This window comes from Kryptolebias marmoratus, linkage group LG21 (assembly GCF_001649575.2).
Source record: "Kryptolebias marmoratus isolate JLee-2015 linkage group LG21, ASM164957v2, whole genome shotgun sequence".
In the NCBI taxonomy this organism is placed as follows: domain Eukaryota; kingdom Metazoa; phylum Chordata; class Actinopteri; order Cyprinodontiformes; family Rivulidae; genus Kryptolebias; species Kryptolebias marmoratus.
The window spans coordinates 4,434,492-4,460,079 of record NC_051450.1 but is presented as its reverse complement, the minus strand read 5'-3'; the positions used below and the strand labels follow the sequence as shown (position 1 = coordinate 4,460,079).

At 38.4% G+C, this 25,588-nt stretch overlaps 1 protein-coding gene across 6 annotated transcripts in view; it reads right to left on the bottom strand.

The window, feature by feature from the left end:
• slc12a7b (solute carrier family 12 member 7b) overlaps window positions 1-25,588 on the bottom strand; it is a 66,592-nt gene that overhangs the window by 21,531 nt on the left and 19,473 nt on the right. For 5 of the 6 annotated variants that reach the window (XM_017433941.3, XM_017433942.3, XM_017433944.3 and 2 more), the window contains exons 2-3: window positions 1,650-1,744; window positions 1,285-1,416 (exon numbers count right to left, since the gene is read on the bottom strand). In XM_017433941.3, coding sequence (XP_017289430.1) covers window positions 1,285-1,416; window positions 1,650-1,744 — 227 coding nt within the window. Of the gene's footprint in view, window positions 1-1,284; window positions 1,417-1,649; window positions 1,745-13,531; window positions 13,718-25,588 lie in introns of those variants that run through there. The other variant, XM_017433946.2, reaches the window with a different exon arrangement.

Below are 25,588 nucleotides of genomic sequence, written 5' to 3'. Positions count from 1 at the left end.
ATACTACATTCCTACAGTTTTAGATTAAGATCATCTTATGTAAAGAAATACTGGAGTTGTAGCCATTTTGGTCAAACCTTAAAAAACAACGTGCAATCTCATGCAATAATATGAAATGTCAAGCTCAGAATGTGTGTTGTGATTGACAAACAGCTACTGCTACATTAAATGTTGGCTCAATATCTGTAAAAAAAAGTGTTACTGACAGTTATTGCCATTTTTGTACTGGCTAATCTTTTTTAGCTGTGGCAGCCATGACTCCAAAACTTCATCCGATTCCACAGTTTGGTAACAGACAGAGTTAGAAACACAAAATAGTACAACTGTGCTTGTAAAGCTGTATGTTTTGGTAGAATAGAAATAACACTTACATGTCAGTGACAAAAATACCAGTAACATATTTCACTCTGTAGCTTCTAATAAGAAATAAAAAACATCAGCTCTCCTTACAAAAGTCCCACAACTTGGTGATATGACGGAAAAAGGCACAAGCAAAGAAACAAAAGTTTACCTGAAATGATCAAACAGCTCTCATATAAGTGACTGATCTCCAGCACTACCTCTCTTATTCCACACAAAGAGAAGCAACAGTAGAGTCAGCTTCATCCACTCAGATCAAGACATTTCTGCAAACCAGTGGGAGGTGGCCAAAGCTGCTTTCTATGCAGGGGACAGGATGGGGCAACTGACATGGGCCCTGAGCTGTGGTTAGAAAAGCATCCAAACCTTATTAACCCTTACAGGCCAGCATTCCTTGGAGGACTGCACACTGCCCACCGCCTTTTATGCCTGAGTTTCAGAATAAGAACATCTTTTGCTAAGGAAAGATAGAGTTATAGCCATTTCGATCAATCATGCTCAGAGTATGCAATGTGACTAACTCTCAGCTACTACCACACCAACGTTTAGTCAATATGTGTAGGACTGACTGAGTTAAAACTATTTTTGTGTTTTTGAAAGTCAGTTGGCTGTGGCAGCAGTCGTGAATCCGGCTGACTCCAAACGTTTATCAGGTAAAGATGTACTGCACATCCAATGATTACTTTTTGCCAGCTCTTATTTATTCTAAATAGTCTTTTTAATCAGAATATTTTAAATTTTTGACTAAACAGACTCTTTTTGTACCATTAGGGTAAGAAAGCACAAAGAGCTGTAACATAAACAAAACAGCAGCAATGCATGGTTTAAAGATATATAATATCAACTGTTAACATGCACTTTATGCAACACATGTAAACTATTATTTAAAGCACCAGCACAGACTATATAAAACCTGGCCTTTACCTTAACAGCTTTCTTCTTTGGCCCCTCATCTTCATCAGCTTCTTCATGCTCGTGGGCTCCCTGGGAGAGGTTGGTGTAGTTCACCAGTTTATTGAGAAGTGATGACACCATGGGATTGCTGTCCATCTCCTCCTGCAGGAAATAAAATAAAATGTTTAACATCTCTAGCGTACTACACTTTTTCAACTCAGCAAATGATCTGAACTTTGTGTTTTCTGATTAAAATAACAGAGCACTGAACAAAACTATTCATTTATGATATCAGTCAAAACCATTTGGATAAATGAGCTAATTCAAAATAAATGTTCAGGTTGTGCCTGTGGGGTTGTAATGCAGGTAATACGAGCTGTAGAACTAACATCTACCTCAAAAAGTGCCATGTTGGTGCCATCATAGGTGTTGCCTTTGTCATGGTCTGTGTTGTTGATGAAAGGACTGTTTTCCTTTGGGATACCATCACCTGAAAAAAGAAAATGGAGTAAAGACTTGATACCAGGTGACCATAGCAAAATATTGAGCTGATCTAGTAAGAAATGAATTGTTTAAAAACCTAATTTGTTGTGTTGTAGTTTTGAAGATTAAATTTACTCCAACAAAACTACTGTATACATGTAAACAACTAATTATAACGAAGACTCAAAGGTAGCTGTTTGTAATATCTGTAAGGTGTTTAAAAACAAAGTTAGGAGGAAGCTACTTCAGGGAAACAATGATTTCCTACAGAGGTATGTCTGCCTTCATTTTACTGCTCAGTCACATGAGCTGAGATTTTCCATTAATAAATCAGCTAATAAACAGGTGACATATTCAGCTGATTTACATGCAGGTTGACAACATTTCATAGTTTAATTACTATGATTAACAAGCAGTTATATGCCATACATATGTCTGCATAAATTAAGGATTAATATAAAAATACATTTAAAAGTTGTCAGAGTTCTTTTGTAGGACCTGACTGTTTATCTAAAACTGTGGTCTTGTAGAAAAAACAACAACCATTAATTGCTTTATGATGTAATGTTTTGCATTTGTGAAAATTAGCAAAAGCTTAAAGAAAGAAAAATTGATAAAAAATATTGAGGAGTTTTAATCAGGCTTATGAAAGAATTTGAGTATAGTTTTTCTTGTTACTGTGATTCATTTGTGCAGCGGTGAGAGCAGCTGTGTTGTATGGTTTGAAGACTGGCACTGAGAAAAACACAGGAGCGACAAGTTTACACCAAAAGTCCACCACAAGTGTGTTTGATGCTCTACGCATGCACTGAACCTCCCATGCACACAATTCATCGACCACGAGCGCTACTCTACTGTGTTGACCTTTGAGAAGCTGAAGAATGACTCAGCTGTTCTAGTTTGGGTCAGTTTACACAATTAAATACAACACATGAACCATTTCACCACCACACTATCTGTATTTACTATTTCCTGCCTTGTTACGTTCCTGTGATTGGGACTGGATACGTAACACTTCCGAGTGGTCACAGAAAATGACAAAGAGCCCTTAGTAATTTTTAAAATCTTTTTTGACCCTTTTAAAATCACGGGGATCACCGGTGACACCGCAGCGCATGTGTATTTCAGATTACCCTAATTCCTTGTTACCATCTCAGAAATGTTCAATCTGCACTTTTTGAGAATTTATAAAAAGAAAGTTGAAGAAAACTTAATTTTGTTATTGTCCTTTTCTTCTTATAACACACAGTTTTAGGTATTTAATTACATAAGAATGGTAAATACTTGACAGATTTTGAAAGTTCTACTTCTAGAAAAAGGATGTAAATTATTTACACATAGGGCATTTTTTGACACAGTTATTGACAAAAATAGACAAGAAAGACCAGGCGTTTTAATAAATATATCTATTAATGAGAGATTCTGAAAACAAGCAACTTGTACGACTTCCTTTTAATATATGTTAGCTTCAAAACCAGCAGAGGACTGGAGTGTTGCTGGTATTCTGCGAGAGCTGTCCTGTTATATTCGACCTAAATAACCCAGTGTTAGAAGCAAAACCTGTCTGGTACTGGGTGTCATAACAGAACGTTACAATACAGTCTGGAGCAGAGAGCCTTTTATTCCTACCACTACCATAACAAATCTCAATATCTCAATCTCTTTTTAAGAATGATTGAATTATAGATTCTTTTTGTGTTTTCTAATGCAGTTGGCTGTAGCAGCCATCTTAAATTGGTTTGACTCCAAAAGTTAACCAGCTGTAGATGTGAATCCAATGATTAATTCTTGACTGTTTAATTAAAAACCATGAATGTTTCATGAAATATTTTGCTAACACAACAGCTAAATGAACACACGCATACAGACTCACAGAGAAAAACATTATCGCCTGCCTTTTAGTGGTGGGTAATCCCAAAGCTGTTCTCTCTCATTAACAGCCCAAGTCATTTTAAAATTGTATACATTACAGAAAAAAAGACTACATGATTAAAATTTATTCCTTATAACAAGTCCTGAAGAAAAAAGAACAGAAATCCTGACGTGTTTACAGACATCAGGATGTATGACCTACTAATGGTGCAAAACAAAGTTTCTTTTACTTTCTCCATGAGCAGCTGACCTGGATGATCTCATCTGTTGTAAACAAATATTTTCAGTGGTGGTGTACACAGCCAGGCAGCAAGAGAAGTGTTCCTCCTGAAAGTGCTCTGTAGCTGCTACAAACTTACAACTAAGAGTCGATAACCACTTTCAAGGTATATATCATGGTGTTAAAGTTATGGTGTCTAAACTACCACATTTTTCCATCATACTGTGCCTAAGGTTTAAAGGCTTTATAATGGGATATCAGAGACAAGCAGGAATTTGTGTTTTATTTAGTTTCCCCACTGAAATCCCATGGAGCAGCGAGCAGTGCCTTCCCTCACCGCCCTGTTGGTCTGGATTCAGTTGTGTGCAACTGATGCTATGTGTGTTCAAACAGACAAAGTGTGTTGGTTGTCCATTTATCCTGTGGATAACAGTCAGACATGGACTGTCTACCAGAGGACTGACACCAACTTCACTTTACAAGGTAGCACTGTTCTGAAACAAGCTGCAAAAGTTAGCATGTTAGAATCCTGTACAGCAGACTGTGGAAGTTAATAATCAGCTAATTATTATAAAAAATGGCTTGTCAGGCTCTCAGTGTTACTTTACAAAGAGCAGAAGAGAAAAAGAAGCAATATGGGTTCAAGTATTTTAGAAAAATAAACTATAAATGAATATCATACAACTTAAACAGTTGGTTGACTCTGGTGTCCAAGCTGACACTACAATATACTAAATTAAAATTTTATTTTCAGTACTTGTAACTAAATCAAAACTCCAACCTTGATGTTAATTTTAAATCAAAAATAAAAAGGCTATATTAAAACTGCTGATTACATACCGGTTTGAAATCTGCCTGGCAGCTGGAGAAAACTGACACTGATTTTAGGCAGTCAACATGTTCAGTTCTCTCAGTGTCCTTATTTATATCTGTGCAATAAATTTAAATTACTATAAATAGATATATTTAGTATTATTATACTGTCACACCTATAAAATAGTCATTATTACAAACTAAAACTTAATGCTTTTGCCTCTTTAGGAAAGTCTACTTGAACTTACGCTGATCTTTGTGCTTGTTTTATGTTTGTTCTGAACTATTTTGTTTTGTGTATGTATTTAGATACTAATTACAATTTTAAGTTTGTAACTATGTACTGGGGTGCCATCTTGACCAGGTCTCCCTTGAAAAGAGAAGTTACTCTTAAGGGACTTTAGAAGCTGCATTTTGTTTTTAAACAAAAGCAGTTAAATCATGTTATGTATTTTAACATTTTTAATATTGTAAAACTACACTGCCTGGCCCCTAAAAAAGTCGCCACTAAAAAAAAAGGGTTACACACTTTAATATTTTTGTTGGACCACCTTTAGCTTTGATTACAGCACACATTCGCTGTGGCATTATTTCGATATGCTTCTGCAATGTCTCAAGTGTTCATTTTTCACCACAGGATGTCTTCTCACATGGTTGTTTAAGAAACGAGAAGCAACTCATTGCACCAGTTGGGGTTAAATAACATAATTGCCCATGCAGTGATTATCCAATAGGAGGCTCGTAGCCATTTGCTTAGTTAAATCCAGGTGAAGACTTTTGTTTTGGCCAGGCAGCGTATGAAACCATAGTATTTTTGCTCAAAGTTAAACTATCCCACAGATATTTGGAAGAAGTCAGGCCTTACTGATCACCAACTCAAACAAACCTACTTTTAGGTGCAATAACTTACAGAACTAGGTACAACCTAATATTAATGAAGAAAAGCAGTCCACTCAGTTAACATAAATAAATCTTTTTGCATGTGCAGCCATCACTTCTCACCCCTTCAGTTAAAGCAGAATACATCACAAGACTTTTGGTTTTACTGTTTAAGACTTTTCGCCCACAGGGATTAGTTTTACTGATTGACTGAAGCAAAGAGGTTTATTTTTCTTACGGTTACTTTCTCTTTTTATTTATCAGGACAGTGCCTCAGGATTACAGCCAAATCCTTCTCACTGCAGGGAGGGATGCACATGTGAGCCTAGCACAAAGCAATCTAAGTTTTTGTTTGCTTTTTAATTTATCTTGGAAATTGAGACACTAATCCTGCACAAAAGAAGCCTCTGCTATTGGTAATCAAATTAGTTTCAACTTGGAAAGTCTTCTGTTTTGATTTGAAACTGTGTTTTCCGGCTCCGTTGCTCATTTTGCTGAGCTTGCAGGAGCTGCACACTTGGAACATACTCTGTGCTTGGATTTAAATACACCAGGCTGTATTCTAGAGACATGAAAACTGACTAAATTAGACAAACTCGCAAGGTTGGAGTTGGTAAATGGAAATCAGAGAAAATAGAAACACTTATCAAGTCACATTATATTTTGTAATTAGGTGCCATTTGATGTGATGGTGAAAGTAAAAAAGCAAAAAGATCATGTTTGTACATCTTTGTTACAATGACGCCAAAAATTCCTAAGAAAAATGCCAAACACAGTTTTATATCAGTTTTATTTCATTGTAGTTTGCTCCTGATGAGTCAGAGGTATGGAGCACAAACTGAAAACATCAACGTCAAGCAGACAGTGGGACAATCTCCAAAAAGTTTCCAAGTCTATGAATCACTCCCACGTTCTCAGACTGCATCAAAACAATCAGTTTATGCAAGGAGGGGGAATTAATACAGTCCTTTGGCAAGTATGTTTCCTATTCTTCCTACATTCAAACAACACATGAAATTTATTCCCAACATCATCTCCAGTATTTTCCTAATAGATTTGGGTTTCTACAACAAGGGAACCTAAAATCAGCTAGCCTTTGAATTTCTTCACAATACTTTAACCTTAAATTATTTTTTAAGTCAACATAAAGATCATAAGTGTACATCTCATGTAATTCACTTCTCTACTTCTGTATAAACTGATCCTTAAGTCTCTGTTCAACAATCCTTTCACCCAGGAGGTGTTTAACACAGATACTCCAAGGTAACATATAAACTTCATTATTGTACAAGTCCAGTAAACAACAAATTCATTCTATGACTTCGCTTCCATTCACTGCTATTCAGAGGTCCTGCCCAATAACCAGCTACTCTTTTTAATTGCAATACATAACAGAAACTTTTCAAGCTCCTTGTACACCATATATCCACATTTGCACTTCTAAATTATACTTAAGAATTTTCAAGTGCATTTTGTCCAAGAACAATTTAATTCTGTGGTGCTCACACTTCCCATGCATATAACACAATAGGTGTAACCATCTGGTCAAATAGCTCCAATCAAATCAAAGTTCCTTCATTTATCAGAAGAGCAAACATTGCTCTGTTTTCTTGTTTTATACAATACTTCAAATTAACTATTGATAAGTGTCAAAATGTAGAAAAGTGATATCCTTAAAGTGTTTCGTTTTCTACAACTACTACACACGTGGCTCAATGTTATAAAATATAAAAAATGTGTTGTTCAACACTAAACCGCTCACCATGTACTGATACATTTTATGCGTCAGCGTCCTTGTCCTCTGTATCTTTCACAGGAATACAAATAATATTTGAATCACTTAATAGACAGATTAAGCCATCCATGTTACACATGTTTGAGAAGTGCTTTGGTCACGATAATATCTCTGCTCGGCCATTTTTAATCATTGGACTGAGACTAGGAACTGGTTCTTCATGGGTCTCTCTCAAAAATGTCTTTAAAGCTGAACTGAAACCTGTTTTGAAGCCAACATCAGTGAACATATAGACAGAAAATATGTTTTTTGGAGAAATTTTACATTTTAAATAAAAAAATACTATTTTTTTAAAATTCTGAATATTGAAAAACCCACTCAGGTGTTTTTGGCTTTTTCTGTGACCAACCCAGAAGAGTGATGACCTCTGAGCAGCTGAGGTTCAGCCATTCATCAGTGAGTGGATGAATACTGGCACAATATAGTTCAGTTTGTTGGAATTATTTGTTCAAACCGGACAGAAAATACCACTGGAGTTTCATTTTATGGCTTCCTGAAATACAAAAGCCTTCCTGAGATTTGGATCCATAACCTCTGATGTGGGAATTACGATCAGAACTCGGGTTTGGGTTCAAAGCGAAGAACAGTTCTGACCCTCGTTAAAGGAGTGGACTGGCTTCATGATAAAAACAAAACAAGAGCAGTTCTAACTGTTTTTTAATTTTAAAAGAAAGTCAAATGGAGAGGAGGACATTGCCACAGACAAGGAGACGAGAAACAGGAAGTTGTACTTCAAACATGGCGTAAACGAGCTCTGTCATTAAAAGATCTGAGCTGCTTACAGGCCGACAGCCTGAGATCAGTTTGGGATTCAGAGCAGAGCAGTTATTGATGAAAAAATATAAACAGTCCATGTGTGATTAAACAAATATCAGTCTGAAACTGCTGCTGATTAATTTACTACGGTGTGAGAGTTTATAAACGCTACGACAAAGCATGGTCACGTTGTTTACAAGTTACCATTCGTTAGCTCTCAGCTGTCTTCATGTTGATTTGCAGTGTCATGTACTGATGTCATGACAGTGATCTGGGGGTAATCGGTTCTCATCGTTCCACATTCCCAACTCGGTTGTTATGTGTGTTGCTTTGTCAGCCATGACGGTCCTGGTGATCATCAGAATCCAAATCTGAAGAGTTTTCATCTGATAACAGAGATACAACTGTCCATTCAGGTTCATACTGGTATGGTTGTATATCCATTACTCCTGCAAAGTCTTCTGGCATTTGTTCGTGTTCTAAAAGGCTTCTTCTTCCATTTCCACTAGTAACCAACTGGACAGTAGCAGCGTTCGTGGCTGGTTGGGGCACAGCGCTCGTTATAAACTCCGCCCCACAAATCACCCACTTTGGAAATTATTGACTAAAACGCTAAAACCAGTTCATTTAACTTTTAGGTCAAAAATAGGGTCCCAGCAATGTTATGTGGATGTGTTAGACTAAATAACATACAAGAAATGTAAAATTCTTTAGATTTGATTTCAGTTCAGCTTTAAGGATTATTTTCAGGGGTTCTCAGTTTCCTGGCAGTTTTTTGTCACTTGAATTGTGAACATATTCTTTTCAAAATAGTCTGAATCATTGCAGGAAAACCCATTTCTATTTGATTTCTGTAATTCTAGAGTGCTAAAGCTGTATTTTGACACTTGCACAGGAGCTCTCCTTATGATTGAAACCTTCCAAGGCTAAAGCCCCGAATGTCCAAGTTTTAAAAGAACCCCCCCATTTATAAATAGTAATTATAAAAAAGTAAAATAATAATAATAATAATAATAATAATAATAATAATAATAATAATAATAATAATAATAATAATAATAATAATAATAATAATAATATTTAATAGATCAAATCCAAATCTGCCTGTCTTTAATTTCAAAGTGTACTCCTTTAGATTAAATCATAACCATGGGGGTGGCTGCCAAGGTGGGTGCAAAGCAGCAGAGGCAGGTATGAAGTAGGTGGAGTTGGGCAATAATATGATGTGCAAAGCCTAGAATACAGTTTTATAAGCTGTGCACATAAAAATGAGCCAGTTTTAAACTAAAACACAGCTGCATGGCTTACTTGGTGGGAAAAAATCAGAGACTACAACTGAAAATGTGCCTATGTTCTTCTAATTTTGAGTCTCTCAACCTATTGAGATGGTACCTGTATTAACCCCTGGCTGCAGCAGATGTGTAACTTTTACTACTTGATCCAGCTGCAGGGGAAATAAGAGGCTTGGTGCATGGCTTAGCCGCCTGGTAATCACAGAGAAAGTCATTATGCACTTGTGCTGAGTAGATCTTAAAACAGTCTGAGCAGGATAACAGACCGTGTTAGACGAGAAAACAGTTTCCCAATAAGTGTGGATACATTTAAGATCATGTCTACATGATAGAGAAGAGCTAACCTCAGCTGGACAATTATCTCTTAGCTCAATTAGATGTCACACAATAAAGCTAATTATTTTCTTAAACAACACCATAAATCTTCTTTGACACTAAGCAGTAGTGTTGTTACCAAATCAAATGACATTTCCATTTTTAAATCATGTCCACATGTAAGGAGGTTTAAAAGTCACAAAGGAAGTGATCATTCTCAAACTAAACAAGGAATATAATAATAATATTGGCCTCTTTTATTACAGTTCAACAGCATAGTTACAAAACTGACTGAGCTTCAAACAGGATCTGTAGTACTTTACAAAGAAGAGCACAGAAGTTCTTCTATGGGTTGTTAAATATATGGTTATTTAACCTCCAAAGACCGAAACTCTTGCATGGCATGTGCATCCTTAATTTCTATGTAGACACCAGGTCCTAGGAGGTTAAATTAAGTAGTTAGTAATTGATATATTTTGTTTAATTAAAAATACAAGTTTATCAAAATAAATAAAGAAACAAATTAACTATTTAAACAAAAAATCTGTGATGTATTTCGGCCATTGGCTGCCCAGATTTCTAAAGATTAATAGAAACACTTATATCAGTCTACCTCTAATTTGTATTCTGATATTATCATTCCAACAAAACAATCATATGCATACATACAATTATTTTTATGCTAATTTAAGTTTAAAACATCTCAGGTAGTCTTCTTAAGGACTACATGAGGCGATAACCTTAAGTTGCACATCAACGCTCCGAACAAGGCAAATCATCCAGCTGGTGATGTCAAACATCGTAATTACTACACCGGCTGCTGCAGCAGATTCTGTACTTCTACTTATTTCAGTTAAAAAGTAGAAAACACATCCACACACAGAGCAGTTAAAATGTCCATAGAGCCTGTCTTAAAGAGAAAATATCAACACTATGAGTGGGCTTTGTGTGCTACAGCAGTTACAGTCCTCAGGGACATGATCTAGTTTTATGTACAGTAGCAGCAGTGATAACAGATGTTGGCCTCTGTTCACATTACTTATGCTGTCACTTACATTTGTCTACATCATTTTGCATAAGGAAATGAGCATATTGTGCATTCTGATTGCATTTTAACATTTATTTCCCAAATACTCTATTTTTGTATAAAAAGTCTGCTTTAGGTTTGAATGTTGAAGAGATCTGGAAGTAGTTAAAACCTATCAGTCAAACTCTGATGTTTGAACAGATATTCATGGAAAAGACCTCTTTCTGTGACAGACTTTTATCACCCTGAAACACATACAAACATCTAAACATATCAGGCAAAGGATGACATTAAAACCCTTTAGTGACTTTTTTTCTATTACTAATGTGTTATTTTCCCGTTAGAGGAACTTTTTAATTTACTACAATCCAGAATAAGACCCAACAAAGCAATCAATGTTTGATATTTGAATTCCTATAAGGTTCAACATGTCTTTAGGATGTTTTTTTATTAATATGACCATGATAAGAGTGCAGAGTTCTTTTTCAGCTACCACATAACTTTGACTGGCTGAAATTGTCATTGGTCCGTATATTAGAAGACAAAACAACATGGCTTTTATCACCATGAGCTGCATTTTCCTAAAAGAAAACAACATAAACTTGACAAAGGCATCGCTTCACATAACAGCCAAGTAGAGACACACATGTTAATACCCCGTTCTCTTTAATAAGTTTCTTTTCTTTTAATGAGCTCCACTAACAACATGTTAAGTCACCAGCTGATAACTACCCACAGGGTGTGAAGGCTATAAAAACAAAGCAAGCAGGCTTGTTGTCAAAAGCCTGTAGACCTGTTCCTGTTTGACCCCATGGAGCTGAGTTAGACACAGAGACAAAACAAAGAGGGAACCACAGGCTTTCAGACAGCTACTGGTAGATTTATTTGTGCTTTTTTAGCGTAGCCACAATTAAATGATCAAATAAATGAGATTTAATTTTTAAAACTTTTTCATCTTTCTCTCCAAGTGTAAATGCTATGATTCTAATTTTATTACAAGTTGCTAAGTGACAAAAAAGACCAAAATACAGGCTGTTTTACTTAGTTTAATGTCATTGAAATGAAAAAAGAAAATGTGCCTTAAAAAGTGTAAATTATTGGTAATGGTCAGTATAATTGTACCACGCACTGGCTGTAACTCTTACAACTAAAGTGCTTTGAGCCAGACTCAAATTAGGAATGAAGTCTAATAATAACTTAAACAATGGTGAAGAGCAGAGGGCTGGAACCTGTTGTGTAATTACTGAAATGCAGGTGCATTTGATGATGAAAGTGTGTGTCTGAGTGGACTGCTTGTCCTCCATGCAGCCTTTCAGCAGGTGCATTAGATGATCACAAACAGGGCCTGAGAACAATGTCAACTTTAAATCTGCTCACTTGGAGACAATTCAGCTCAATTCCATCGGTTAAAAAAGGATTTGAAATTATTTTTGTGAATATTTAAATTTGACTCTTTTCTGAACCTTAACATGAACATTAACATTAGATTAGTTTCCTTTAACACTTGAAGAGTGGCACAAACCTAAGAAGTATATCATTTAATCTTTGTGTCATAAATCAGCCTTCTGCTTGGAGAGCTCAGGGTGGTTTGGGGTATTTGAATTGTCTAAAACAATTTGTATTTGCATACAATTATAGTATTGACCTGAAAAAGGAATGTATGAAGTTGTAAAGTAGTCTGATATTCTAATTTTTTAATCAGGATGTCAATTGTGGTAACCCACATCTGCAACATAAAAAAACAAAAAATACAAACCTCCGCAAAATAAACTGTAGGATCACGATTCGGATCACCACCAAACTTTAATCACTCGTTTTTTTGTGTCCCCCAACATTTCCTGAATTTTCCTCAAATCGTTTTTTTAGTTTTTAAGTAATTTTGCTAACAGACAGACAGACAAACCATCCAACACAATGGAAAATATAACAAAAACATTCTTACAGATGAATATTAGTTCAGAGGAAAGGGAATCTAATGTAGAATACACTACAGAAGCTGCTCTGAGTAAAAACGGAGGCTTCCGTTTTGTGTTTTTGATGGCATGCCTGCTTACAAATGTTTCCTAAGAGCTAGAGCTATAGATGGACTCAATCAGCACTTTACTTAGCATCTGGTCCAAATGTACCAGCAGGTACATTAAGGATGTGCTAATAGTTGGGATCAGCGTCTGTGGTCACTGTGGTAATAAATGACCATGCATACTATTTATAACCACTAAGCTTCACAGTGACGACGCAGTAAGCTGCCTAACACCGGCGATGTTAGCCTACGGCTCATTGTACTAAGAACTGAAAGTTATATGTGTGTGTGTGGGGAGGGGTGTAATAAATTTGCGGAGGCACTTTTATTAAGCAACACACAAAGTACTTTGAACTTCTTTATCATTCAGTTGTCNGGGGGGGGGGGGGGATTTCACAAGTTCACTGCAAGCCAAGAAATAATCTTTACAAGACACATCATTAACATCCATTCAAGAATGAGAAACATTAGCAACAGCAAACTGCAACAACTAAAAAACTTGTTTCTTAACATCAGTGCTCAGGATTTTAGGCTTTTTTTTTACCAGGTCCCAAACAAAATAAACACAACTCAGCCCTCTCATTCTGTATACTTTCAACAATTCACACTATTTATTTTATTTTTATTGGGACTCCAAAATTAAAGAAAAGTTATCAGATCCATATGAGCTACAGAAACTGCTCTTATAAAGAGTTAGAAATAAATCAAGATGCTGACAGAATAAGCAAATATTGTTCCCAGTTTATTAGATAAACTATTGTTGTGCAATGAAAGACAACTGAAGTCATGGTTGATAAAAACTTACCCTTCCGACGAGAGCCTCCCCTGTGCTCCATTCTGAGGAGCCTAACTGAAAAGGGGAGGTGGAGGGGAGAGGGTCCTAGTGGTAGTCCCTGGGGAGCTCCAGTAATGGGGGTCCAAAGTATAAAGACACTGTTACTGACTGGCAGAAGTCAGGAATGCTGGCTGCGCTGTGTGATAATGTGAGGATAAGCTATTTCTGTGGATGTCTGTGTTCATGTTCGTGTGTGTGTGTGTAAAAAGTGGCCTGTGACGACAAAGTCGGCGACATGCATCACAAGGCACACTCACCCTCCCACCGACAGACCTGCAAGCACACGCACACGCATGAGAGGACACAGTAAGGGACATCTTCATTCCCACAGTCTCCCTGAGCTCTTGATCAGCACCACACTTGCGCGTGCACAGTTTAACATGCACACATGCAGACATAAAGGGGAGGAGCAGAGAATGTAAAAGAAGGAAAAGGGCTGTAAAGCATTCAGACCTCCCAGGTTCTACAGGAGGAAACAGTCCCATCATCACAGGGGGCACATGAAATAATACAGCTGGTAACTATGAAAGAAGACAGGAAGACAAATAGCTTAATTTCAACCTAATTCATTTAACATTGATTTGGTCAGGAAAAAACTAGCTACAACAATTTCTTAGATCTGATATGAAAACGTGAACTAACAATCATCCATTGTCACACGGCCCTAACAGGGATAATAGAACTGACAGGAGGGACAATAGCAGACATAGCTCTGCCCCAGTCATTACCATGGTCCACCTTGCACTCTCCTGTCCTCCCGTTTGGCTGTTTAATCTGTTCACCAAAGAGCATGTGAAGTGGGCACTAATCACTTAACCAGATTAGGCTAATCCTGAACTTTTTATAAAACAAGAGGGAGCGTCGAGGAAGATATGGCTTTAAAGTCAGCACACAAAGTGAAGTTCAGTTCTGGTATGTGTCTTCTGGCCTCTGGCCACATGTCCATCAGGAGAATGTCCTTCACCAGCCTAAGACATGCTGGTTGTCAAAGAGAAAAGTACTGACATTAAATAAAGCCATCTACATATAAATAATAGACAGAGACCAAACTTTTCTTTTTTTTCCATTCACATCATTTTAATTTTAAAACTGTCACAACTCCCAAGCAGTTTCTTTCTAGACTTCATGAGCCCATGTCAGGACAAAACTGAACATCTGTTGCTACTATCATTAAACTGACAGATGTGTCTTCACGGGGATTAAAGAGGGGCTATCAAATTGCACGATAAGAAGGATTTAGTCATACCCAGCTTCCCTCACTTTGATGACAGATGGGAGCTGCAACAGTCCATACCAGCAGATCTAGCAAAGACTGTACTTTTTATTTTTATTTTTTTAACTCATCAGTCTGGTGGTCTGCATCTCACTACAGTAAACTGTAGCCCAGGGTTTCCTCTACATGTAATGGATCACGTCGCACAGCCATGGTAAAATAAGGGCCGCCACACCTTCAGAATAAAGGTTACATACACAGAGTTTCCCCCAGCGTGTTATAAGCCTGGTGGGCCGCCAGGCTTTACTGCCCCCACCACCAGGCTAAGCTACACTTTTTTATTATAAATGTCATTTTTAGTCACGTTTTTTTTCTACCTCCACCCCCAAAAGTATAAATCTACCTTTCAGGTAAATGATCACCGTGCGAGGGTGAGCGCGCCAACAGTGACACAATCGTACTGTCCCCACCCCTGCGTGAAGGCCCCACGCGATGTTGCGTCGCGTAGTCGTGCCCCTCCCAATTTTTGTAACTTTGCGCGGACGGCACGCGCAGCACTCCATTCAAAATGGAAGATTTCGGTGCTCTAGCGGAGCTGGTTCGCCTGTATCAGCATTTCTATGATCAGTAACAGTAACTGATGAATGATCATCTATCATTCATCAGTTACTGTGAGGATTACTAATAAAAATGGCCTGAGATCACCTATGAAGACATTTTAATTACATTGTTGTTGTGCCATGTAGAAAAGTCTCAGCAATGAAAAACACTGCACAAAAATGTATTTTGCTCTGTAATCTTGCTTTAGTTATTAGGCAACGCTGGAGAGCCAAGCCGAAGACACAAACGCACCATGCTCCCCTTAGCATCAGCTGTTAGACTTTAACACAGAGTTGATGCTGTCAGCAACATCAAAATTACTTTGATGATTTATTCTAATTTCCAGGGCTTCATTATATTATTGCAATAAAAAACTACAAGTCTGTGTGTGTTGTGGCATATGATGAAGAATTCCTATGATTTTAAAACCAAAAGTTCCTTAGCTGTTCCACAGTTCAGTTGTCCTCACTTGTCAGGATCTGGGGGGTTGTTTGGTTGGTTCTTTGAGTGTCTTTTGGGTTTATTGTTTCCTTTATATTAGTTTCTTGTCATTTTCCACTTGTCCTCAGTCAGCACTCGTTTACCTGCCACGCCCATCTCCACCTGCCCGCAATTGTAATCACTCACCTCTGCCCACTTCCCATAATTATCCTCTGTCTTTCAAACCCGGTCATCGCTGGTTCATGTTGCTGTCACGTCATAGTAGTCTTGCTCTGGTCTATGTTCTCTGGATTTAGTTTTCATTTTGTCATGCTGCCACGTCAGCTTTTTGTTTTTGTTTAATTATTTTAATAAATTAATTTCTTTGAAGATGCGTCTGCACTCTGGGTTTGCCTCTCTCCGCCCAATCTGACATCACTACCATGTTTCCTGTGAACACTGGTAACCTTTCTTGGTCTCCCCTTTTTCCTTTTATACTTGTAAATTCTTTGAACTGCTTATAAATCAAACAATAATACACACTGTTCTATAATAAGACAGAGTTGACAACCTTGTGTATTTTCTGTGTCACTCAGTTTGGCCAGAAACGTACAAGGAAAACTAGTTTGCTGACTTGACCACAAACTGTATAAATAAAACTTTTATAAGGCCCATCAAAGTTGTGCTGGAGCACCTGCTGTAGAACGATACTGGAGTCTTAATAGGAAGGGAAAGTTGGGTACCCTTAGGTGCACGACGAACAGCCAGGGAAAGGAATTAAATTTCATTGATTATTAGCATTATTACAACCACAGTTCCTAATTTTTCTGACAACAAACAAACAAACCCCAAAGCTCTAAATCATCAATGGGTCTTATGGAAACAGTAAAACGTGGTAAAATCTGAGCTCTTTGTTGCACACCACTGGAAGGTGGTCACAACTGAATGAGACCATGAAAATATGGTCTGTGACTTGCATGAACACACCATGTGAACCATGGGGACCTCACAGCTGCAGCTGTCAGTGAAAGAATAGACAGAGGATAAATAGATGAGTCTATCCTCATGAATAAAAAGATTATCAGAGAAACCATACTGAGAACAGGCAACTGGTGAGAGTGACTTCACTGGAAAAGAAATAGAAAGCAGGAGGGGGAGACGGTAAAATCACAGCTAAAATAATAATATTAAACAATAATATCACAAGTTTTACTAATATTGTGTAGCCCTATTAAAAATCACGTCTGCATATTTCCCCAGCCTCATAGCTTTACTTAAGGTGGGTAAATAAGCCACATTTTTTGACCAGACTAGTGGTTCTCAACCTTTTATCAGGGATGTACCCCTTGTAAAATACATTTTCAGCTGAGTACCCCCTAACCAGCAGAAAGCAATAGGTTAGTAATAGTAATAGTACAAACTGGATTCCAAAAAAGTTGGGACACTAAACAAATTGTGAATAAAATCTGAATGCAATGATGTGGAGGTGCCAACATCTAATATTTTATTCAGAATAGAACACAAATCACATATCAACAGTTTAAACAGAGAGAATGTATCATTTTAAGGGGAAAATATGCTGTTTCAAAATTTCATGGTGTCAACAAATCCCAAAAAAGTTGGGACAAGGCCATTTAAACCACTGTGTGGCATCCCCCCTTCTTCTTACAACACTCAACAGACGTCTGGGGACAGAGGAGACCAGTTTCTCAAGTTTAGAAATAAGAATGCTCTCCCATTCATGTCTAATACAGGCCTCTAACTGTTCAAGCGTCTTGGGCCTTCTTTGTCGCACCTTCCTCTTTATGATGCGCCAAATGTTCTCTATAGGTGAAAGATCTGGACTGCAGGCTGGCCATTTCAGTACCCGGATCCTTCTCCTACGTAGCCATGATGTTGTGATTACTGCAGAATGTGGTCTGGCATTATCTTGTTGAAAAATGCAGGGTCTTCCCTGAAAGAGATGACATTTAGATGGGAGCACATGTTGTTCTAGAACCTGAACATAAGTCTCTGCATTAATGGTGCCTTTCCAGACATGCAAGCTGCCCATGCCACAAGCACTCATGCAACCCCATACCATCAGTGATGCAGGCTTCTGAACGGAGCGTTGATAACAACTTGGGTTATCCTTGTCCTCTCTGGTCCGTATGACATGGCGTCCCACTGTCAAATCGTGACTCATCTGACCACAGAACAGTCTTCCATGTTGCCACACTCCATTTTGAATAACTTCTGGCCCAGTGCAAACGGCTGAGCTTGTGGAGCTTGCTTAGAAATGGCTTCCTCTTTGCACTGTAGAGTTTCAGTTGGCAACGGCGGATGGCACGGTGGATTGTGTTCACTGACAATGCTTTCTGGAAGTATTCCTGAGCCCATTCTCTTATTTCCTTGACAGTGGCATTCCTGTTTGAGGTGCAGTGACGTTTAAGGGCCCGGAGATCATGAGCATCCAGTAGAGTTTTACGGCCTTGACCCTTACGCACAGCAGTTGTTCCAGATTCTCTGAATCTTTTGATGATGTTATGCACGGTTGATGATGATAACTTAAAAGTCTTTGCTATTTTACGCTGGGTAACACCATTCCGGTACTGCTGCACTATCTTTCTGCACAACAATGGTGGAATTGGTGATCTTCTTACCATCTTGGCTTCAGAGAGACACTGACACTCTGAGAAGCTTTTTTATACCCAATCATGTTGTCAATTGACCTAATTAGTGTTAATGAGTCTTCCAGCTGTTCCTTATATGCTCAATTTTCTTTTTCCAGCCACTTATTACTACTTGTCCCAACTTTTTGGGGATTTTTAGACACTGACATTTGGAATCAACATATTTTTCCTTTAAAATATTACATTTACTCAGGTTAAACTTTTGATCTGTCATCTATGTTCTATTACGAATAAAATATTGACATTTGCCATCTCCACATCATTGCATTCAGTTTTTATTCACAATTTGTTTAGTGTCCCAACTTTTTTGGAATCCAGTTTGTAAAAACTGATACCATGAAACCATTTATAAAAAAAAAAAACATTTCTACACAAAAAAAATGTAAACGTAATTTTAAATCAAATATTTGTTTAAATACATGTTTATATTTAAATATATAAATTTATTTGGCACTGTTTTCAATAGCTAGTTGCTACGCTTTAACCATGCTTCTCAATCTTTACGTTTCCAAGGCGGGAGTGACAGTCACGTCATCACATCATCTTGTGGTGCCATTTTAGAATGTAATCAATCTTTTTTCTTCGGCTGTTCCCTTTTCAGGGGTCATCGCAGCGATATAAGTCCTCCATATAAGTCTGTCTTCTGTGTCCTCTGTCCTCACTCCATCTACGTCCATGTCCTCTCTAACTGCATCCCTATATCTTCTCTTTGGCCTACCTCTTTGTCTTTTTCCTCACACCTGAATCTCTAACATCCTTCTACTAGTATACCCACTGTCCCTCCTCTGCTCATGTCCAAACCATCTCAGTCTGTCCTCTCTCCCAGTCATTGAACCTGTGCTGTACCTCTGATGACCTCATTCCTAATCCTAACCATCCTTGTCCCTCCCAAGGAGAACCTCAGCGTCTCTAACTCTGCCACTTCCAGTTCTGTCTCCTGTCTTTTTGTCATTAAATGGTAAATGGCGTGCACTTGTGTAACACTTTATCTAGTCCAAGGACCCCAAAGTGCTTTACACTACAAACAGTCATTCACCCATTCACACACTGATGGTGGTGAGCTACATTGTAGCCTCAGCTGCCCTGGGGCGGGCTGACAGAGGTGAGGCTGTTGTTACACCGGCGCCACCAAGCCCTCTGACCACCATCAATAGGCAAGGCAGACATGTCTTGCCCAAGGACACAACAGCTAAGACTGTCTCCAAACCATACAACATAGCTGCTCTCACCACTGTCTTGTAAGCCTTTTGTCACAAATTACTCCGAAAACCTTAATATAACCTTTTAATCTTTTCAGAAACAATACCCTTGTGGAGGAGTAAGAAAGACAACACTTGAGATAGGTGCGATCACCAGGTTTACTCAACTCCAACTGACTGCTAGTACAAATGTTAACTTTAACGGTAAAAACAGTAATGGTGACAGTGTTATGGTGAGCACCAAGCAACAACATACTGTTGCATCACATTAATGTAAGTGATGGCAAGCACCAAACAAATAACATTTTAAATGAAAAACAACATGCCAATACGCCAACAAAAACTAATTTAGAGGTGTCTAAGTTCTTTGGCTTTTAAACACCTTTGAAACCGCCCGTTAGCCTGTGGATTGTGTGCAGTAGTGCGTGGATCGTGACCCCCAGACCTTCTGCTATGGTGGACCAAAGCTCTGAAACAAATTGGGGGCCTCTGTCAGAGGTAAGGACAAAACGTACAACCCAGCTTGACAAAAATGGTCTGGCCACCACTACAGATGTTGTGGATGACAGGGGAACCACTTCTGGCCACCGGGTGGTGCGATCGATCATGGTCAGGTGGTGTGTGAAACCTTGTGATGGAGGCAGAGGACCCACCAGGTCTATGTGTACATGATCAAACCGCCGACTTGGAATGGGAAACGGCTCAAAGGGTGCTTTAGTGTGCCTGTGGACGCTAGTCCAGGCCAAACAAACTTAGAACTGACCAGTGTTACAGAGGCCTTAACACTGGGATGTGAAAGGGAATGTAAAGAGTCAAAAACCCGGAAGCGCCACGAAACAGGAACCAGAGGTCGGGGACAGCCAGTAGAAATATCACACAGAGCAGAAGGGGGCTGCCTTCCTGCACCTGTCTGTCTTCCAACTGGAGGCCCGTGGGTCCAGATTGTAGCGCAAGAATGTCTGCATCAGTACGCTGCTCAGCAGCCATAGCAGAAAAAGCAATAACGACATAAACCGGGGAGATCAGTGAAAATGATAGACAATCAGCTACCAAGTTTGACTTGCCGGCTACATGCTGAATGTCAGTTGTAAATTCAGAAATGGCGGCAAGGTGGCGCTGCTGTCTTGCAGACTAGGGGTCAGAAATTTTGGACATTGCAAAGATAAGGGGCTTGTGGTCGACATAAGTAGCAAATAAGCAGCCCTCTAGAAAAAAGTCTAAAATGGCATGTAGACAACAAGGATGTCATCCAAATATACAAAGACGAATGACAGCTCGCCCAAAACTGAATCCATCAGCTCGAGCTTGAAGCTGTCGCAGGAACAGGTGGATAAAGAGGAAACCACCATCATCTGTCCCAAGCAGGGATAACATGCTCTCCATGAGCTCAAGAGTCGTGCCGTCTCCCAAGCCTTCTCCACACGTTCCATCGGAGAGAGAGCAGTTGTTTGAGAGCGGTGTATTTCCCCTGGGACAGAGGGTCCCAAAGCAGGGTCATCACATGCCGGGTGGACAGCGGATCCAGCGAGGCGACCACATAGTGGTACTTTGTGTTGTATGAGGAAATCCCACGAAGAGCAAATTGTGCTTCGATGTGGACGAACCATGAAGGAGCATGCAGCCAGAAATCCGGGATCTTCACAGACACGGAAAAAGAAGCCGGAGACGTTAGTGGAGGATCCACAGGAGCAGGCGTTGCTTGAGAAGAGCTGGCTTCACCATCAGAAGTTGACATGTTGGCTTTCGGGGTGACCAATGTGGAGGAGTAAGAAAGACGACACAGGAGATAGGTGTGATCACCAGGTTTACTCAACTTCAACTGCCTGCTAGTACAAACACAGGGTTCCCCCCAGTGTATTATAAGCCCGGAGGGCCGCCAGGCTTTCCCTCTCCCACCGCCAGGCTAAGCTCCACTTGTTTATTGTAAAATACATCATTTTTTATACACTTTCTTTTTCCACCCGCATCAACTTGACGCGTTGATCATCACTCAAGGGTGCTATTTTTCTTTGTTCAATCAAGCATGTTTGTTCTTAATTCTATATAGTATCCAACTGGGAAAAGGTATTTGACATCTCTATATGAATGATTTTACATATTACATCTAAGACCGAGGTTAATTTATGTGTTTTTTTCAATAAATATTTATCGAGCTTGAGCCCTGTTTAGGACCAAACTGTTAATTTTGGCCCCCTTGTGTAGCTAAGTTTAACACCCTGGTCTAGTTTGAACAATTTTTAATGGGCTGAATATAATGTGTATAGGCACAGATATTAAACTCTCAATTATTTTGTTATGAATTTGATAAAAACCTCAGAACTAAGCAGTGTGGCCAACACTTACACACTGCTGAAAGTTGAGAAACATCACAACACTGGACACATTCAAAGATAGAAAAAAAACAGATTTCTAAACCACTCCCCAGGTGTTTGCAATGAGACTAAAGGGAAACAAAACAGAGTTTGTGTGTTCAGTTTGGTTTTTGTTTTTCAGAAAGTTGAAAAATAACAAAATTTGAAAGTCAAGATTGTCCCTCCCTGTGCATAATTTGATATTTTCTCCAGATGGTTATGTCACCTAAGTAAAGGTCATCCATTCTACTACTGTAGGTCTGTTGTGCAACAGTGCAAAAACTGGGTTTGAACTTAAGTAAAAGCAGCACCGTGTTGGCTCTTTACTGGTCTCAGTGCATATGAAGACCAGTAAAAAGAGAAGTATTTGTATGTTGTATTAGAAATTAGAAAGCAGACATGTCCTAAAATGTTAGGAACAGATCTTTTTTTAAAAGGATCCACGGAGCTGCTCTTCTTTTTAAAGGTGGTATTCCCTTTTTATACTATGAAAAACTAAGTATTAAGATGCAGCTGGCTGGAGATTCTCCAGCCAGCTGCATCTTAATACTTAGTTCTCCAGTGGAGAAGGAATTAAACTGGGAATGTGCTTCTTTAGTCATCGCTTGTCTGTTCCATTTTCTTTTATTTAGGGAATTTATTTCATAAAGATATACACATTTGTATTGTTACAACAACAATTGTTAATAATGTTTTGTGATTTACTCAAGAAAGCAGTTTTAGAACATTGTCTTGAATTTGTTTACAGAAAATGATAATAATTGTAGATTTTACATAATATACCATATAAGTTTTCTTTTTTAGCTATATTACCCAGCTAAAGTATACACTGTTACCAGGTAATGGGTTAACAATAAGGCAAAACAAAAATTACAGACCATCACATTCATTTAATGGCTTTAAACAGAACCAGACCTGAGTGGGAAATAAACAGGAAACACATGAGTCAGACACTGACTGAACTATCCCATAGAGTTTTTAATGTTTTTTCCCCATTCATTCATTTATTTGTTTAACAACAAAAAAAAGTTTGTAGGGATGACAACAAAACTCAAAAAATAAATAAATAAATAAAATAATCAAAATACATATGTATGTCTGCCCAATAAGTGTTGACAACACATGATTGAAATGTAAAACCACTAAGTAAAAAATAATGAGTATAACTTGTAAATCTTTAAAAGCAGTTTTATTTCCCTGTCATTTACTATTCCCTCACTTTTTTAGCACACAAGTGAGGTTTAATGGCATCAGAACAATCTGACCAAATGCTTAAAAACTGGTTAAAATAATGCCGTTGTTGTGGTTTCCACAAAATATCCATTTGTTAAGTGCACATTTACACTTAAAAGCAGTTGTAAAAAATGCAGTTTTTTTTTTCATAACAAAGATGTTTGCACGTAGGTGAGTTGTGCAAACAGGCAAAATAATTAGTTTTGCAAAGTATCCATGTAAGCGTGGACAGAACCTGAAGGAAAAATATCTCAAGCACTTTATTAGTTTCTTTTGAAAGAAAATGAGGTCATATTCAAATAACTTTATTGCACTTAGTTTTGGATGCAAGAAACTTAAAACATAACCAGCACTTGTATTATTATTTCTGCATATCCAATTGTTGATTCATGACATTTTTATGTCCTGACTTTTGAGAAGAATCAGTATTGTAATGCCAAGAACACATGGAGGCATTGTCTTTGCAAACTTACATTCATTGTGAAGGAATTCATGGGAGAGATGTGGAATGGAGACCTTTCTCAACAGTCACCAATCACAAAATATTTGTTGAGGAATAACATTCCTTTACTCACAAACAATATTTCTCTTAAAAATATTGAATGTCCTATGCTTCTTCTTCTTTTTCTTTTCTTTTTTCCCTTTTCAGGGGTTGCCACAGCAATCATCCTCCATCTAAGTCTGTCCACTGAATTAAATGTGCTATACTACAGGACAAAAAAGATGATAACATGTGGTAAAGATTTTACACAAATTTAAACCCAACCTTTAGTAGCAGTGGGAATCTTTAGGCACCTCACGATTAGATTATGTACGGCTATTCAACACTTTTTCTTTGATGTTTCCTCCACTTTGCTTTTGGTCCTGTTGTAGAGCGTGGAAAGGGCTTTGTTAGTTTATTTTCAACAATGGATCATCATGTTTCATTGTGGTCCTTAAGTGTGCATGCACAAGCCTGGTTTTCAATGACTGAATGTGAACGCCAATCTTTTGCAATATAAGTTGAAAGAGACTTTGTAATACACAAACTGGAAAAAATATATAATTCTTAATGTTTTATACTAAAATCATTGCCCAATGTTCAATGGAAAAATATTTACTTCTGTGTCTGTGTGACAGAAAATCCTGAGCATGACTGGAACTCTACTGTTGTTTATCTTCATGTGGAAAAAAAAAAATCTGGCTGTTTTTCTTATGCAAAACTGGGACTGCGCAGAAAACCACAGGCAGGGTTGAACCAGCTCAAATCAGGTCCATGTGTAAGGCCCCGCGCGGTGTCACGTCGCATGGCTGTGCACCTCCCAATTTTTGTAATTTTGTGCGCACTGCGCTCCATTAAAAATGGACGATTTTGGTTCTTAGCAGAGCTGGTTCGCTTGTATCAGCACGGAGCCCTGCGTGACTCTAATGAGTCCTGAGGCCGAGCCTCCTTCAGCTACTTGGAGTTAGCTCGTCATCGGAGCCACAGCAATAAACATGGAACGAGCAGGTTTGACCAACAATGACCTGTGAACAGGTCTTAATAAAATGGTTTACTCTTAAGAAGTTTCTCAGCCTGAGTCTGAATTATTTTTACACAACAATTCACTTTACCTTTTCCAAGTTAGATGAAAACTTTGATGTCACTCACTCAGCTCCCCTGTTTTAGCAGTGATGGCTACCACCAGCTGTTGTTTCTTCTGCCTTCTCTGGGAGGAAACATGTATACAACTTGCATATAGTGTGGCTCCTGTCAACATCATTTTCCCCTTTAATTTTATAGGAGCCTTAAGGGTCTGGCAAACTCCACAAGACGTCAAGAAGTCTGTTCGCAGTCATGGGGTTGCGAGACGTTCGTTTTTGCATATACCTTTCATACTCCATGAGACACTCAGATCAGAGCTCCTGAGAAGCTCCTCCCACAATAATGCACAATATTGAGGGAACAAAGGGAACATGTTCCTATGCTGCCCGGCTGAGGCGTATTTCTTCCCAGCCAACACAGCCTCAAAGAGCAGCTTGTGTCTCTGAAGCTGCTACACAGACAAAATTACACTCACGCAACTACAGGAATGAGAGCCAACTTTGTGACTTTTTATGGAGTATGAAACACTGGCTTTCCAAACAGAAGGTGGCGTTTTGTCTCAGTCAGCCTCGTTTTCCTCCGCAGCATCCTGACATAAACTGTCCCAGTGCTGCACCACAGTCTCTCCTTTTAAAGGATGTTGAAATGAAATAATAATTGATTTTTGACATTTTAAACTGATTCAGAATTGTTCATACCACCATGATGCATTGTAGAAATAGATTATAATCCCTGCCCCTAACAGTTAGAGATGTAGCAACTGCATGAGTTGGGA